The sequence below is a fragment of the Hypanus sabinus genome, unplaced genomic scaffold (assembly GCF_030144855.1).
Source record: "Hypanus sabinus isolate sHypSab1 unplaced genomic scaffold, sHypSab1.hap1 scaffold_1496, whole genome shotgun sequence".
In the NCBI taxonomy this organism is placed as follows: domain Eukaryota; kingdom Metazoa; phylum Chordata; class Chondrichthyes; order Myliobatiformes; family Dasyatidae; genus Hypanus; species Hypanus sabinus.
The window spans coordinates 73266-90722 of record NW_026779571.1 but is presented as its reverse complement, the minus strand read 5'-3'; the positions used below and the strand labels follow the sequence as shown (position 1 = coordinate 90722).

The following is a 17457-nucleotide window of genomic DNA, read 5'->3' as shown; positions in this document are numbered from 1 at the left end:
GGGGGTGCAGTGGCACCCGAGACGACATCCGGTAGAGGCGACGGGAACTTCCGGTGCTGGAGGAGAGGAAAAATGTAAGAAAATTGAGGGACGGGGGGAAACGGAGGGGAAAACGGCGAAGTGGGCGAGAGGGAGAGCGGTTGAGAGGGTGTTAGAGGTGTAGAGCGGTGAAGTGGGGAGAGATGTGGGGGGGGGAGACGGAGGGAGAGGGGGAGGGGAGGAGAGAGGGAGGGGAGGGGCGAGAGAGGGAGGGAGGAGGTGGGGAGGGGAAGGGGAGAGTGAGAGGAGAACGGAGAGAGGGCCAAGGAGTGAGGGAGGGGTAGGAGGGGAGAGGGGTGCAGAGGGACAGAAGGAGAGGAAGGTTGGAGAGAAAGGAAAGGTGAGGGGTGGGGGGTAAGGGTGGAAGGGGGACAGAGAGAGGGAGCGGTAGGGAGAGAAAGGGAAGGAGAGGGGTGGGGGCAGGGAGAGAGGTGGGGTGGGAGGTGGAGAGGACTAGAGAGGTGGAGTAGGCAGGAGGGAGAGAGATGGGTGGATGGAGACTGAGAGAAATGGGGATGGGGAGAGGGATGGCGGAGAGGTAGGTGGAGGGTGGAAGAGAGGGGTGGGGAGATGGAGCTAGAGGGATAGGTATGGGGGAGTGAGGGGTAGAGAAAGAGTATGGTGGGGGGAGAGATGTGGGGTGACAGGGAAGGGGCTGAGAGTGGTGGGGAGAGGGAGGTGAAGGGGAAGACAGAGGTTGATGGAGAGAGGGGGTGGAGGACTGGAGAGGGGAGGGATAGGTAGGGAGGGGTAGAGAAAATGGGGAGAAGGAAGTGAGAAGTAGAGTGGGGTGGGAAGGGGCAGAGCAGGGTGGGAAGTTGTAGGAAAGAAGGGGGTAGGGAGAGGTTAGGGAAGGGGAGAGAGTGAGACGGGAGGGAGGTGGAGGGGAGAGAGGTGGGAAGGGATGGAGAGAGAGAGGCTGTGGGAAAGGGGTGGGGAGAGAGATGAAGCGGTAGAGGGGGAGAGAATGGGGAAGGAGATGGTGGGGGAAGTGAGGAGGAGTGAGAGGGAGGAAATGAGGTGAATGCTGAGGGGGCTAGAGGGAGGTGGGGAGGGTGGAGGGGAGGGAGAAGGGTTTTTGGTGAGGGGAGAGCTATAGAGGGGTAGCGAAGGAGAGAGGTAGGGAGGGGGAGTGGGAGGGAGATTGAGAGAAGTGGAGGTGGGGAGGGTAGAGCAAAGAGGGAGAGGGGAGATACAGAGAGGATGAGAGTGGTGAGGAGACAGGTGGAGGTGAGGGGGTGGTGAGGGGTAGAGAGAGAGGAGGGGAGAGGGGGAGGTGGGGGCTGGAGAGGTGGGTGCAGAGAGCTGGAGGGGAGGGGGAGAGGTGGGTTGGAAGGGGGTTGGGGTAGATGGGGAGGGAAGGGGACAGAGAGAGGTGGTGGGGGTGAGAAGGGCAGGGAGGGGAGAGGGGTGGGAGGGATATGGTTGAGGGAGGTGTGGGAGTGCGGAGGGGAGACAGGTGGAGGGAGTGAGAGGGGGACGGGTGGGAGTGGATGGGGAGGGAGGCAGAGAGGGGATGGGCAAAGTGGGGGAGTTTCGGACGAGGCTGGAAATGGGACCGAGGGGAATGGCGGGAGTGAGGGAGAAGTGGAGGGTGTCGAGTTGAAGCATTGGACGTGACGGCGGGAGGGAAATACAGTCAGCCCTCCTTATCCGCGGGGGATCGGTTCTGGGAGCCCCTGCGGATGCATAAAAAACGTGGACGGTCAAGTCCCTGATATAAAATGACGTAGTATTTGCATGTAACCTACACACACCCTCCCATATACTTTAAATCATCTCTAGATTACTTCTAATACCTAATACAATGTAAACAGTTGTTATACTGTATTGTTTAGGGAATGATGATGGGGGAAAAAAGTCTGTGCACGTTCAGTATAGATGCAACCATCATAGCTTTTCTGGGAACGCCAATCCTGATTCTCCGTTGATCTTCAAGTTCTTGAGGCTGCCGCGCTTGACGTAGCTAGCCAGCCATCCCGTACTGAACTTTAAACTCCTTCCTCTCACTCACAGCACAGGCAGCGAGATGAACGATGCTCAAACAGCGAGTAATACTTTTAATCATCTCCGCTTGTAATACCCACTACAACGGAAACGCTGTGTAAATAGTTGTTGAGCTGTATTATTTTCGGGAGCAACGAGGCTTTGGAGGAGGCTCAGTGATGCTAAAATCAGGATCTGTGGAGGCGGAGGGCTGAGTTGAGGAAAAAAACACCAGAGACACGGATTAACCGCTGAAACGGTTTTTATTCAGCGGAGAGTTTGCAGCCACACGCACGGCAGCCAGCTCCGAATCTGTCGGTTCACAGGGGTCACACTTATACCCCAAAGCGGGGCACTACGTTCGCCAATATGGTTACCGATTCAAATTCATCGACTGATTGGCTGTTGCATCGCTAAGCACGCAAAATACATGGAATAAGTATGGATGCAAGCGAAGTACTTGGAATCGGTACGGACGCAAGCAAAACACTCAGCATAGGTGTACAGCTCAGCTGCTTGCAGTCAGCAAGGTTCCCTTCCTTTCTGGTTGCCATATCCGCCTGTTACACTCTATTTTAGTTACCCGATCCCTGTCCTCCTCCACGTCCCCAGTCACACACTCTGTCCCCAGTCCTGGACACATACTTTGCTGCGCTTACCCCTCGTCTCTCCCCCCACCCCGCACACGTGCGCCTCACCCTCGCCTCATTCGCGGGAGGACCACTTCGGCAAGCGACAGGCCACCCTCCGGAAGATCTGAGTTTTCTACTTCAGCTCCGTACTCCGAGCCTTTGGGGAATTGCTTTGACCGCTCCGTTGCACTTCTGGGGGCCGTTCCCTCAAGGGAGCGACGTCGCGGCCGGACGAGACTCAAGGCGGAGAAGGCCCGGGCGCCGGGGGGGGGGGGGGGGGCCGGAGAGCGAACGGCCAGGTTTCCCCGACCCGCAGTCGGTCGGGTCCGCCGAGAAGGGGGGCCGACTGGAATCGGGCAGGAGGGTTGGGGGAGGCAGTGGTGATACCGGAGGGGAGAGTCTGTGAGAAACGCCGGGTGGAGAGTGGGCAAAAGGGGAGGAACAGGAGGTGTGGGTAGCTTTGGACAAGAGAGCAATGTCTGAACAGTGTGATTGATCTTAGATGCTTATGTAATCTCGTTTTCTATTTGTATCTCCCTTGCACCCTCCTCACTCCCCCTCCCTCTCTCCCTTCCTCCCTCCCTCCCTTCCCCTTCCCACCCTCCCTCCCTCCCTGCCCCCTCCCTCCCTCCCTCCCTTCCCCCTCCCTCCCTCCCTCCCTTCCCCCTCCCTCTCTCCCCCCTCTCTCCCCCCCTCTCTCCCCCCTCTCTCCCCCCTCTCTCCCCCCTCTCTCCCCCTCCCCCCCTCCCCTCTCCCTTCCCCCTCCTCACTCCCCCTCCCTCTCTCCCTTCCCCCACCCCCACAGGGACCCGTTTGCTGCCCACCGCCAGCACATGTCTGCACTTTTTGGGGGGCTCGGCTCCCCACTGGGCTTCGACCCTTTCCTCAGCCTGACCGACGGGCGCACCTCCCTCGCTCCCCACCCTGGTGCCCTGCAGCATTCCCGCCGGGGGATCCAGGTAGGTCTCCTACTCCAGTGAATCTGCCTCTGGTCCTCTCAACCCGACACTGGAAATCATTCTTCTGGCGTTCGCCCCCGCACTTCCCTCCAATCACTGAGAAATTATGCCCCCTCGTATTATTTCCGTCATTGGGGGAGAAAGTCCCGGGCTGTCCACTCGATCAGCTTCTAGATCCATACCACATTGTTTTATACACCTCTATCAAGTGCTCTGTACCCTCTCTAATCCAGGCAGCATCCCGGTGAATCTCCTCTGTACCCTCTCTAATCCAGGCAGCATCCCGGTGAATCTCCTCTGCACCCTCTCTAATCCAGGCAGCATCCCGGTGAATCTCCTCTGTACCCTCTCTAATCCAGGCAGCATCCTGGTGAATCTCTCTGCACCCTCTCTAATCCAGGCAGCATCCTGGTGAATCTCCTCTGTACCCTCTCTAATCCAGGCAGCATCCCGGTGAATCTCTCTGCACCCTCTCTAATCCAGGCAGCATCCTGGTGAATCTCTCTGCACCCTCTCTAATCCAGGCAGCATCCTGGTGAATCTCCTCTGCACCCTCTCTAATCCAGGCAGCATCCCGTTGAATCTCCTCTGTACCCTCTCTAATCCAGGCAGCATCCTGGTGAATCTCCTCTGCACCCTCTCTAATCCAGGCAGCATCCTGGTGAATCTCTCTGCACCCTCTCTAATCCAGGCAGCATCCTGGTGAATCTCCTCTGCACCCTCTCTAATCCAGGCAGCATCCTGGTGAATCTCTCTGCACCCTCTCTAATCCAGGCAGCATCCTGGTGAATTTCTCTGCACCCTCTCTAATCCAGGCAGCATCCCGGTGAATCTCCTCTGTACCCTCTCTAATCCAGGCAGCATCCTGGTGAATCTCCTCTGCACCCTCTCTAATCCAGGCAGCATCCTGGTGAATCTCTCTGCACCCTCTCTAATCCAGGCAGCATCCTGGTGAATCTCCTCTGCACCCTCTCTAATCCAGGCAGCATCCCGGTGAATCTCTCTGCACCCTCTCTAATCCAGGCAGCATCCTGGTGAATCTCTCTGCACCCTCTCTAATCCAGGCAGCATCCTGGTGAATCTCTCTGCACCCTCTCTAATCCAGGCAGCATCCTGGTGAATCTCCTCTGCACCCTCTCTAATCCAGGCAGCATCCCGGTGAATCTCCTCTGCACCCTCTCTAATCCAGACAGCATCCTGGTGATTCTCCTCTGCACCCTCTCTAATCCAGGCAGCATCCTGGTGAATCTCTCTGCACCCTCTCTAATCCAGGCAGCATCCTGGTGAATCTCCTCTGCACCCTCTCTAATCCAGGCAGCATCCCGGTGAATCTCCTCTGCACCCTCTCTAATCCAGGCAGCATCCTGCTGAATCTCCTCTGCACCCTCTCTCATCCAGGCAGCGTCCTGGTGAATCTCCTCTGCACCCTCTCTAATCCGCGCAGCGCCCTAGTGAATCTCCTCTGCACCCTCTCTAATCCAGGCAGCATCCTGGTGAATCTCCTCTGCACCCTCTCTAATCCAGGCAGCGTCCTGGTGAATCTCCTCTGCACCCTCTCTAATCCAGGCAGCATCCCGGTGAATCTCCTCTGCACCCTCTCTAATCCAGGCAGCATCCTGGTGAATCTCCTCTGCACCCTCTCTAATGCAGGCAGCGTCCTGGTGAATCTCCTCTGCACCCTGTCTAATCCGCGCAGCGCCCTAGTGAATCTCCTCTGCACCCTCTCTAATCCAGGCAGCATCCTGGTGAATCTCCTCTGCACCCTCTCTAATCCAGGCAGCATCCTGGTGAATCTGTATGCACCCTCTACAATCTAGGCAGCGTCCTGGTGAATCTCTCTGCACCCACTCTAATCCAGGCAGCATCCTGGTGAATCTCCTCTGCACCCTCTCTAATCCAGGCAGCGTCCTGGTGAATCTCCTCTGCACCCTCTCTAATCCGGGCAGCGTCCTGGTGAATCTCTCTGCACCCGCTCTAATCCAGGCAGCGTCCTGGTGAATCTCCTCTGCACCCTCTCTAATCCAGGCAGCGTCCTGGTGAATCTCCTCTGCACCCTCTCTAATCCAGGCAGCGTCCTGGTAAATCTCCTCTGCACCCTCTCTAATCCAGGCAGCGTCCTGGTAAATCTCCTCTGCACCCTCTCTAATCCAGGCAGCATCCTGGTGAATCTCCTCTGCACCCTCTCTAATCCAGGCAGCGTCCTGGTGAATCTCCTCTGCACCCTCTCTAATCCAGGCAGCATCCTGGTGAATCTCCTCTGCACCCTCTCTAATCCTGGCAGCGTCCTGGTGAATCTGCTCTGCACCCTCTCTAATCCAGGCAGCGTTCTGGTGAATCTCCTCTGCACCCTCTCTAATTCAGGCAGCATCCCGGTGAATCTCCTCTGCACCCTCTCTAATCCAGGCAGCATCATTGTGAATCTCCTCTGCACCCTCTCTAATCCAGGCAGCGTTCTGGTGAATCTCTCTGCACCCTCTCTAATCCAGGCAGCATCCTGGTGAATCTCCTCTGCACCCTCTCTAATCCAGGCAGCATCCTGGTGAATCTCCTCTGCACCCTCTCTAATCCAGGCAGCATCCTGGTGAATCTCTCTGCACCCTCTCTAATCCATTCAGCGTCTTGGTGAATCTCCTCTGCACCCTCTCTAATCCATTCAGCGTCTTGGTGAATCTCCTCTGCACCCTCTCTAATCCGGGCAGCATCCTGGTGAATCTCCTCTGCACCCTCTCTAATCCAGGCAGCATCCTGGCGAATCTCCTCTGCACCCTCTCTAATCCAGGCAGCATCTTGGTGAATCTCCTCTGCACTCTCTCTAATCCAGGCAGCATCCTGGTGAATCTCCTCTGCACCCTCTCTAATCCAGGCAGCGTCCTGGTGAATCTCCTCTGCACCCTCTCTAATCCAGGCAGCATCCCGGTGAATCTCCTCTGCACCCTCTCTAATCCAGGCAGCATCCTGGTGAATCTCCTCTGCACCCTCTCTAATGCAGGCAGCGTCCTGGTGAATCTCCTCTGCACCCTGTCTAATCCGCGCAGCGCCCTAGTGAATCTCCTCTGCACCCTCTCTAATCCAGGCAGCATCCTGGTGAATCTCCTCTGCACCCTCTCTAATCCAGGCAGCATCCTGGTGAATCTGTATGCACCCTCTACAATCTAGGCAGCGTCCTGGTCAATCTCTCTGCACCCTCTCTAATCCAGGCAGCATCCTGGTGAATCTCCTCTGCACCCTCTCTAATCCAGGCAGCGTCCTGGTGAATCTCCTCTGCACCCTCTCTAATCCGGGCAGCGTCCTGGTGAATCTCTCTGCACCCGCTCTAATCCAGGCAGCGTCCTGGTAAATCTCCTCTGCACCCTCTCTAATCCAGGCAGCATCCTGGTGAATCTCCTCTGCACCCTCTCTAATCCAGGCAGCGTCCTGGTGAATCTCCTCTGCACCCTCTCTAATCCAGGCAGCGTCCTGGTGAATCTCTCTGCACCCTCTCTAATCCAGGCAGCGTCCTGGTGAATCTCCTCTGCACCCTCTCTAATCCAGGCAGCGTCCTGGTGAATCTCCTCTGCACCCTCTCTAATCCAGGCAGCATCTCGGTGAATCTCCTCTGCACCCTCTCTAATCCAGGCAGCATCCTGCTGAATCTCCTCTGCACCCTCTCTCATCCAGGCAGCGTCCTGCTGAATCTCCTCTGCACCCTCTCTAATCCGCGCAGCGCCCTAGTGAATCTCCTCTGCACCCTCTCTAATCCAGGCAGCATCCTGGTGAATCTCCTCTGCACCCTCTCTAATCCAGGCAGCGTCCTGGTGAATCTCCTCTGCACCCTCTCTAATCCAGGCAGCATCCTGGTGAATCTCCTCTGCACCCTCTCTAATCCTGGCAGCGTCCTGGTGAATCTGCTCTGCACCCTCTCTAATCCAGGCAGCGTTCTGGTGAATCTCCTCTGCACCCTCTCTAATTCAGGCAGCATCCCGGTGAATCTCCTCTGCACCCTCTCTAATCCAGGCAGCATCATTGTGAATCTCCTCTGCACCCTCTCTAATCCAGGCAGCGTTCTGGTGAATCTCTCTGCACCCTCTCTAATCCAGGCAGCATCCTGGTGAATCTCCTCTGCACCCTCTCTAATCCAGGCAGCATCCTGGTGAATCTCCTCTGCACCCTCTCTAATCCAGGCAGCATCCTGGTGAATCTCTCTGCACCCTCTCTAATCCATTCAGCGTCTTGGTGAATCTCCTCTGCACCCTCTCTAATCCATTCAGCGTCTTGGTGAATCTCCTCTGCACCCTCTCTAATCCGGGCAGCATCCTGGTGAATCTCCTCTGCACCCTCTCTAATCCAGGCAGCATCCTGGCGAATCTCCTCTGCACCCTCTCTAATCCAGGCAGCATCTTGGTGAATCTCCTCTGCACTCTCTCTAATCCAGGCAGCATCCTGGTGAATCTCCTCTGCACCCTCTCTAATCCAGGCAGCGTCCTGGTGAATCTCCTCTGCACCCTCTCTAATCCAGGCAGCATCCCGGTGAATCTCCTCTGCACCCTCTCTAATCCAGGCAGCATCCTGGTGAATCTCCTCTGCACCCTCTCTAATGCAGGCAGCGTCCTGGTGAATCTCCTCTGCACCCTGTCTAATCCGCGCAGCGCCCTAGTGAATCTCCTCTGCACCCTCTCTAATCCAGGCAGCATCCTGGTGAATCTCCTCTGCACCCTCTCTAATCCAGGCAGCATCCTGGTGAATCTGTATGCACCCTCTACAATCTAGGCAGCGTCCTGGTCAATCTCTCTGCACCCTCTCTAATCCAGGCAGCATCCTGGTGAATCTCCTCTGCACCCTCTCTAATCCAGGCAGCGTCCTGGTGAATCTCCTCTGCACCCTCTCTAATCCGGGCAGCGTCCTGGTGAATCTCTCTGCACCCGCTCTAATCCAGGCAGCGTCCTGGTAAATCTCCTCTGCACCCTCTCTAATCCAGGCAGCATCCTGGTGAATCTCCTCTGCACCCTCTCTAATCCAGGCAGCGTCCTGGTGAATCTCCTCTGCACCCTCTCTAATCCAGGCAGCGTCCTGGTGAATCTCTCTGCACCCTCTCTAATCCAGGCAGCGTCCTGGTGAATCTCCTCTGCACCCTCTCTAATCCAGGCAGCGTCCTGGTGAATCTCCTCTGCACCCTCTCTAATCCAGGCAGCATCTCGGTGAATCTCCTCTGCACCCTCTCTAATCCAGGCAGCATCCTGCTGAATCTCCTCTGCACCCTCTCTCATCCAGGCAGCGTCCTGGTGAATCTCCTCTGCACCCTCTCTAATCCGCGCAGCGCCCTAGTGAATCTCCTCTGCACCCTCTCTAATCCAGGCAGCATCCTGGTGAATCTCCTCTGCACCCTCTCTAATCCAGGCAGCGTCCTGGTGAATCTCCTCTGCACCCTCTCTAATCCAGGCAGCATCCCGGTGAATCTCCTCTGCACCCTCTCTAATCCAGGCAGCATCCTGTTGAATCTCCTCTGCACCCTCTCTAATGCAGGCAGCGTCCTGGTGAATCTCCTCTGCACCCTGTCTAATCCGCGCAGCGCCCTAGTGAATCTCCTCTGCACCCTCTCTAATCCAGGCAGCATCCTGGTGAATCTCCTCTGCACCCTCTCTAATCCAGGCAGCATCCTGGTGAATCTGTATGCACCCTCTACAATCTAGGCAGCGTCCTGGTGAATCTCCTCTGCACCCTCTCTCATCCAGGCAGCGTCCTGGTGAATCTCCTCTGCACCCTCTCTAATCCGCGCAGCGCCCTAGTGAATCTCCTCTGCACCCTCTCTAATCCAGGCAGCATCCTGGTGAATCTCCTCTGCACCCTCTCTAATCCAGGCAGCGTCCTGGTGAATCTCCTCTGCACCCTCTCTAATCCAGGCAGCATCCCGGTGAATCTCCTCTGCACCCTCTCTAATCCAGGCAGCATCCTGGTGAATCTCCTCTGCACCCTCTCTAATGCAGGCAGCGTACTGGTGAATCTCCTCTGCACCCTGTCTAATCCGCGCAGCGCCCTAGTGAATCTCCTCTGCACCCTCTCTAATCCAGGCAGCATCCTGGTGAATCTCCTCTGCACCCTCTCTAATCCAGGCAGCATCCTGGTGAATCTGTATGCACCCTCTACAATCTAGGCAGCGTCCTGGTGAATCTCTCTGCACCCTCTCTAATCCAGGCAGCATCCTGGTGAATCTCCTCTGCACCCTCTCTAATCCAGGCAGCGTCCTGGTGAATCTCCTCTGCACCCTCTCTAATCCGGGCAGCGTCCTGGTGAATCTCTCTGCACCCGCTCTAATCCAGGCAGCGTCCTGGTGAATCTCCTCTGCACCCTCTCTAATCCAGGCAGCGTCCTGGTGAATCTCCTCTGCACCCTCTCTAATCCAGGCAGCGTCCTGGTAAATCTCCTCTGCACCCTCTCTAATCCAGGCAGCGTCCTGGTAAATCTCCTCTGCACCCTCTCTAATCCAGGCAGCATCCTGGTGAATCTCCTCTGCACCCTCTCTAATCCAGGCAGCGTCCTGGTGAATCTCCTCTGCACCCTCTCTAATCCAGGCAGCGTCCTGGTGAATCTCTCTGCACCCTCTCTAATCCAGGCAGCGTCCTGGTGAATCTCCTCTGCACCCTCTCTAATCCAGGCAGCATCCTGGTGAATCTCCTCTGCACCCTCTCTAATCCAGGCAGCGTCCTGGTGAATCTCCTCTGCACCCTCTCTAATCCAGGCAGCATCCTGGTGAATCTCCTCTGCACCCTCTCTAATCCTGGCAGCGTCCTGGTGAATCTGCTCTGCACCCTCTCTAATCCAGGCAGCGTTCTGGTGAATCTCTCTGCACCCTCTCTAATCTAGGCAGCGTCTTGGTGAATCTCCTCTGCACCCTCTCTAATCCGGGCAGCGTCCTGGTGAATCTCCTCTGCATTCTCTCTAATCCAGGCAGCGTCCTGGTGAATCTCCTCTGCACCCTCTCTAATCCAGGCAGCATCCTGGTGAATCTCCTCTGCACCCTCTCTAATCCAGGCAGCGTCCTGGTGAATCTCCTCTGCACCCTCTCTAATCCAGGCAGCATCCTGGTGAATCTCCTCTGCACCCTCTCTAATCCAGGCAGCATCCTGGTGAATCTCCTCTGCACCCTCTCTAATCCTGGCAGCGTCCTGGTGAATCTCCTCTGCACCCTCTCTAATCCAGGCAGCGTTCTGGTGAATCTCCTCTGCACCCTCTCTAATTCAGGCAGCATCCCGGTGAATCTCCTCTGCACCCTCTCTAATCCAGGCAGCATCATTGTGAATCTCCTCTGCACCCTCTCTAATCCAGGCAGCGTTCTGGTGAATCTCTCTGCACCCTCTCTAATCCAGGCAGCATCCTGGTGAATCTCCTCTGCACCCTCTCTAATCCAGGCAGCATCCTGGTGAATCTCCTCTGCACCCTCTCTAATCCAGGCAGCATCCTGGTGAATCTCTCTGCACCCTCTCTAATCCATTCAGCGTCTTGGTGAATCTCCTCTGCACCCTCTCTAATCCATTCAGCGTCTTGGTGAATCTCCTCTGCACCCTCTCTAATCCGGGCAGCATCCTGGTGAATCTCCTCTGCACCCTCTCTAATCCAGGCAGCATCCTGGCGAATCTCCTCTGCACCCTCTCTAATCCAGGCAGCATCTTGGTGAATCTCCTCTGCACTCTCTCTAATCCAGGCAGCATCCTGGTGAATCTCCTCTGCACCCTCTCTAATCCAGGCAGCGTCCTGGTGAATCTCCTCTGCACCCTCTCTAATCCAGGCAGCATCCCGGTGAATCTCCTCTGCACCCTCTCTAATCCAGGCAGCATCCTGGTGAATCTCCTCTGCACCCTCTCTAATGCAGGCAGCGTCCTGGTGAATCTCCTCTGCACCCTGTCTAATCCGCGCAGCGCCCTAGTGAATCTCCTCTGCACCCTCTCTAATCCAGGCAGCATCCTGGTGAATCTCCTCTGCACCCTCTCTAATCCAGGCAGCATCCTGGTGAATCTGTATGCACCCTCTACAATCTAGGCAGCGTCCTGGTGAATCTCTCTGCACCCTCTCTAATCCAGGCAGCATCCTGGTGAATCTCCTCTGCACCCTCTCTAATCCAGGCAGCGTCCTGGTGAATCTCCTCTGCACCCTCTCTAATCCGGGCAGCGTCCTGGTGAATCTCTCTGCACCCGCTCTAATCCAGGCAGCGTCCTGGTAAATCTCCTCTGCACCCTCTCTAATCCAGGCAGCATCCTGGTGAATCTCCTCTGCACCCTCTCTAATCCAGGCAGCGTCCTGGTGAATCTCCTCTGCACCCTCTCTAATCCAGGCAGCGTCCTGGTGAATCTCTCTGCACCCTCTCTAATCCAGGCAGCGTCCTGGTGAATCTCCTCTGCACCCTCTCTAATCCAGGCAGCATCCTGGTGAATCTCCTCTGCACCCTCTCTAATCCAGGCAGCGTCCTGGTGAATCTCCTCTGCACCCTCTCTAATCCAGGCAGCATCTCGGTGAATCTCCTCTGCACCCTCTCTAATCCAGGCAGCATCCTGCTGAATCTCCTCTGCACCCTCTCTCATCCAGGCAGCGTCCTGGTGAATCTCCTCTGCACCCTCTCTAATCCGCGCAGCGCCCTAGTGAATCTCCTCTGCACCCTCTCTAATCCAGGTAGCATCCTGGTGAATCTCCTCTGCACCCTCTCTAATCCAGGCAGCGTCCTGGTGAATCTCCTCTGCACCCTCTCTAATCCAGGCAGCATCCCGGTGAATCTCCTCTGCACCCTCTCTAATCCAGGCAGCATCCTGTTGAATCTCCTCTGCACCCTCTCTAATGCAGGCAGCGTCCTGGTGAATCTCCTCTGCACCCTGTCTAATCCGCGCAGCGCCCTAGTGAATCTCCTCTGCACCCTCTCTAATCCAGGCAGCATCCTGGTGAATCTCCTCTGCACCCTCTCTAATCCAGGCAGCATCCTGGTGAATCTGTATGCACCCTCTACAATCTAGGCAGCGTCCTGGTGAATCTCTCTGCACCCTCTCTAATCCAGGCAGCATCCTGGTGAATCTCCTCTGCACCCTCTCTAATCCAGGCAGCGTCCTGGTGAATCTCCTCTGCACCCTCTCTAATCCGGGCAGCGTCCTGGTGAATCTCTCTGCACCCGCTCTAATCCAGGCAGCGTCCTGGTGAATCTCCTCTGCACCCTCTCTAATCCAGGCAGCGTCCTGGTGAATCTCCTCTGCACCCTCTCTAATCCAGGCAGCGTCCTGGTAAATCTCCTCTGCACCCTCTCTAATCCAGGCAGCGTCCTGGTAAATCTCCTCTGCACCCTCTCTAATCCAGGCAGCATCCTGGTGAATCTCCTCTGCACCCTCTCTAATCCAGGCAGCGTCCTGGTGAATCTCCTCTGCACCCTCTCTAATCCAGGCAGCGTCCTGGTGAATCTCTCTGCACCCTCTCTAATCCAGGCAGCGTCCTGGTGAATCTCCTCTGCACCCTCTCTAATCCAGGCAGCGTCCTGGTGAATCTCCTCTGCACCCTCTCTAATCCAGGCAGCGTCCTGGTGAATCTCCTCTGCACCCTCTCTAATTCAGGCAGCATCCTGGTGAATCTCCTCTGCACCCTCTCTAATCCAGGCAGCATCCTGGTGAATCTCCTCTGCACCCTCTCTAATCCTGGCAGCGTCCTGGTGAATCTGCTCTGCACCCTCTCTAATCCAGGCAGCGTTCTGGTGAATCTCTCTGCACCCTCTCTAATCTAGGCAGCGTCTTGGTGAATCTCCTCTGCACCCTCTCTAATCCGGGCAGCGTCCTGGTGAATCTCCTCTGCATTCTCTCTAATCCAGGCAGCGTCCTGGTGAATCTCCTCTGCACCCTCTCTAATCCAGGCAGCATCCTGGTGAATCTCCTCTGCACCCTCTCTAATCCAGGCAGCGTCCTGGTGAATCTCCTCTGCACCCTCTCTAATCCAGGCAGCATCCTGGTGAATCTCCTCTGCACCCTCTCTAATCCAGGCAGCATCCTGGTGAATCTCCTCTGCACCCTCTCTAATCCTGGCAGCGTCCTGGTGAATCTGCTCTGCACCCTCTCTAATCCAGGCAGCGTTCTGGTGAATCTCCTCTGCACCCTCTCTAATTCAGGCAGCATCCCGGTGAATCTCCTCTGCACCCTCTCTAATCCAGGCAGCATCATTGTGAATCTCCTCTGCACCCTCTCTAATCCAGGCAGCGTTCTGGTGAATCTCTCTGCACCCTCTCTAATCCAGGCAGCATCCTGGTGAATCTCCTCTGCACCCTCTCTAATCCAGGCAGCATCCTGGTGAATCTCCTCTGCACCCTCTCTAATCCAGGCAGCATCCTGGTGAATCTCTCTGCACCCTCTCTAATCCATTCAGCGTCTTGGTGAATCTCCTCTGCACCCTCTCTAATCCATTCAGCGTCTTGGTGAATCTCCTCTGCACCCTCTCTAATCCGGGCAGCATCCTGGTGAATCTCCTCTGCACCCTCTCTAATCCAGGCAGCATCCTGGCGAATCTCCTCTGCACCCTCTCTAATCCAGGCAGCATCTTGGTGAATCTCCTCTGCACTCTCTCTAATCCAGGCAGCATCCTGGTGAATCTCCTCTGCACCCTCTCTAATCCGGACAGCGTCCTGGTGAATCTCCTCTGCACCCTCTCTAATCCGGGCAGCGTCCTGGTGAATCTCCTCTGCACCCTCTCTAATCCGGGCAGCGTCCTGGTGAATCTCCTCTGCACCCTCTCTAATCCATTCAGCGTCTTGGTGAATCTCCTCTGCACCTTCTCTAATCCGGGCAGCATCCTGGTGAATCTCCTCTGCACCCTCTCTAATCCAGGCAGCATCCTGGCGAATCTCCTCTGCACCCTCTCTAATCCAGGCAGCATCTTGGTGAATCTCCTCTGCACTCTCTCTAATCCAGGCAGCATCCTGGTGAATCTCCTCTGCACCCTCTCTAATCCGGACAGCGTCCTGGTGAATCTCCTCTGCACCCTCTCTAATCCGGGCAGCGTCCTGGTGAATCTCCTCTGCACCCTCTCTAATCCGGGCAGCGTCCTGGTGAATCTCCTCTGCATCCACTCTAATCCAGGCAGCATCCTGATGAATCTCCTCTGCACCCTCTCTAATCCAGGCAGCGTCCTAGTGAATCTCCTCTGCACCCTCTCTAATCCAGGCAGCATCCTGATGAATCTCCTCTGCACCCTCTCTAATCCAGGCAGCATCCTGATGAATCTCCTCTGCACCCTCTCTAATCCAGGCAGCGTCCTAGTGAATCTCCTCTGCACCCTCTCTAATCCAGGCAGCGTCCTAGTGAATCTCCTCTGCACCCTCTCTAATCCAGGCAGCATCCTGGTGAATCTCCTCTGCACCCTCTCTAATCCAGGCAGCATCCTGGTGAATCTCCTCTGCACCCTCTCTAATCCAGGCAGCATCCTGGTGAGTCTGCCTGCAGTTTGACCTTGCAAGGTAAATCGTAAATCAGTTTGCACTTTGAACTGCATCTGCCACTTCTTGGCCCAGCTCTGTATCCGGTCCGCGTACCGTTGTAGCCCACGACAGCCTCCGACCCTCTCCGCAACTCCACCGACCTTCGCGTCATCTCCAGAGTGACTGAGCCACCCTCCCCCTTCCTCGAGCCGAGTCACTTCGGAAAACTGCGAAGAACAGAGTGATCTCCGGGGGACACCACTGGTCACCGACCCCCGGGCAGAATGCAAGCACCCTCTGCCGTCTGAGAGCAAACCAGTTCCGTCCCCTCCCCTCCCCACACCGGCGTCTCGTGCCCCCTGATCTCCTGAATGAGCCTCCCGTGGGGAGCCTTGTGAAACGACACACCGGAACCCACGTCGCACCACCTCCAGTGATTCACCTTCACCGGCGGGCCTGGTCACGTTCTCAGAGATTTCAGCCAGGCCCGTGGGGGCGAGCTGCCCCTCAGAAAACTCTCCTCGTCAGGCCGTCTCTCTCCAAATGCTCCTAAGAATAGAACCATAGAACACTACGGCATGGAAAACAGGCCACTCAGCCCTTCTAGTCTGGGCCTAAACTTCATTCCGCTCGTCCCATTGACCTGCACCCAGTCCATAACCCTCCAAACCTCTCCCATCCATGCATCTGTCCAATGTATTCTTAAAACGTAAGAGTGAGCCCGCATTTACCACGTCAGATGGCGGCTCGTTCCACGCTCCCACCACTCTCTGAGTGAAGATGTTCCCCCTAAACCCTTCCCCTTTCACCATAAAGCCATGTCCTCTCGTAGTTATCTCTCCTAATCCAAGTGCAAAGAGCCTACTCGCATTCACTCTGTCTATACCCCTCATAATTTTGTAAACCTCCATCAAATCCCCCCTCATTCTTGACACTCCAGGGAATAAAGTCCTAACCTGTTCACTCTTTCCCTGTAACTCAACTCCTGAAGACCCAGCAACATCCCAGTGAATCTTCTCCGCACTCTTTCCATCTTACTGATAAACTACACACAATACTTGAAATTCGGCCTCACCAATGTCTTATGCCACCTCACCGTAACATCCCAACTCCTATAATCAATACTTCGATTTATAGAAACATAGAAAATAGGTGCAGGAGTAGGCCATTCGGCCCTTCGAGCCTGCACCACCATTCAGTATGATCATGGCTGATCATCCAACTCAGAACCCTGCACCTGCTTTCTGTCCATACCCCCTGATCCCTTTAGCCACAAGGGCCATATTTAACTGTGAATGCCAGGATGGCAAAATCCTTCTTTACAGCCCTGTCCACCTGTGACGCTACTTTCAGGGAATGATGTCTCTGAACTCCCAGATCCCTCTGTTCCTCCGCACTCCTCAGCGCCCTGCCGTTTACTGTGTATGATTTGTCCTTCCAAAATGCTTGTCCGTGTTAAATTCCGTGGGCCGTGTTCTGGCCCGTTTTTCCAGCTGGTCCAGATCCCTCCGCAAGCTTTGAAAGCTTTCCTCGCTGAAACTCCCAGGTTATCCCTCCTCCCTCAAACGAAGCGATAATAATTGCCACCCTCCAGTGATCTGGCACTGCTCTTGGGCATCAGTGAGGGCACGTAGATCATCGCCAAAGGCTCAGCAATCCCTCTGTACTTCCCGGGCTCGCCTGAGTAGCACCAGGCTGATCCAACTTACCTCTCAACTCCAATCTCCTGCCTTCTCAGACAAGTGTGAGGTATTGCACTTCGGAAGGACAAACCAAGATGGAACATACAAGGTAAATGTTCGGACACTGAGGAGTGCAGTAGAACAGAGGGATCTGGGAGTACAGATACAGAATTCCCTAACAGCGGCATCACAGGTGGATAGGGTCGTAAAGAGAGCTTTTGGTACATTGGCCTTTACAAATCAAAGTATTGAGTATAAGAGTTGGAACGTTATGGTGAGGTTGTATAAGGCATTGGTGAGGCCGAATTTGGAGTATTGTGTGCAGTTTTGGTCACCGAATTACAGGAAGGATATTAATCAGGTTGAAAGAGTGCAGAGAAGGTTTACAAGGATGTTGCCGGGACTTGAGAAACTGAGTTACAGAGAAAGGTCGAATAGGTGAGGACTTTATTCCCTGGAGTGTAGGAGAATGAGGGGAGACTCATCTATCGAGGTGTATAAAATTATGATGGGTATAGATAGAGTGAATGCAAGCAGGCTTTTTCCACTGAGGCCGGGGGAGAAAAAAACCAGAGGTCATGGGTTAAGGGTAAAGGGGGAAAAGTTTAAAGGGAACATTGTGGGGGGCTTCTTCACACAGAGAGTGGTGGGAGTGTGGAATGAGCTGCCAGATGAAGTGGTAAATGCGGGCTCACTTTTAACACTTAAGAAAAACTTGGGCAGGTACATGGATGAGAGGGGTTTGGAGGGATATG

The 17457-nt window shown here is 55.4% G+C and overlaps 1 protein-coding gene across 1 annotated transcript in view; it reads left to right on the top strand.

The window, feature by feature from the left end:
• Positions 1–6: 6 nt before the first annotated feature.
• LOC132387049 (myeloid leukemia factor 2-like) overlaps positions 7–17457 on the top strand; it is a 52167-nt gene continuing 34716 nt past the window's right edge. Inside the window, exons 1-2 of the mRNA XM_059959424.1 lie at positions 7–74; positions 3463–3616. Coding sequence (XP_059815407.1) covers positions 73–74; positions 3463–3616 — 156 coding nt within the window. The 5' untranslated portion in view covers positions 7–72. The remainder of the gene's footprint in view (positions 75–3462; positions 3617–17457) is intronic.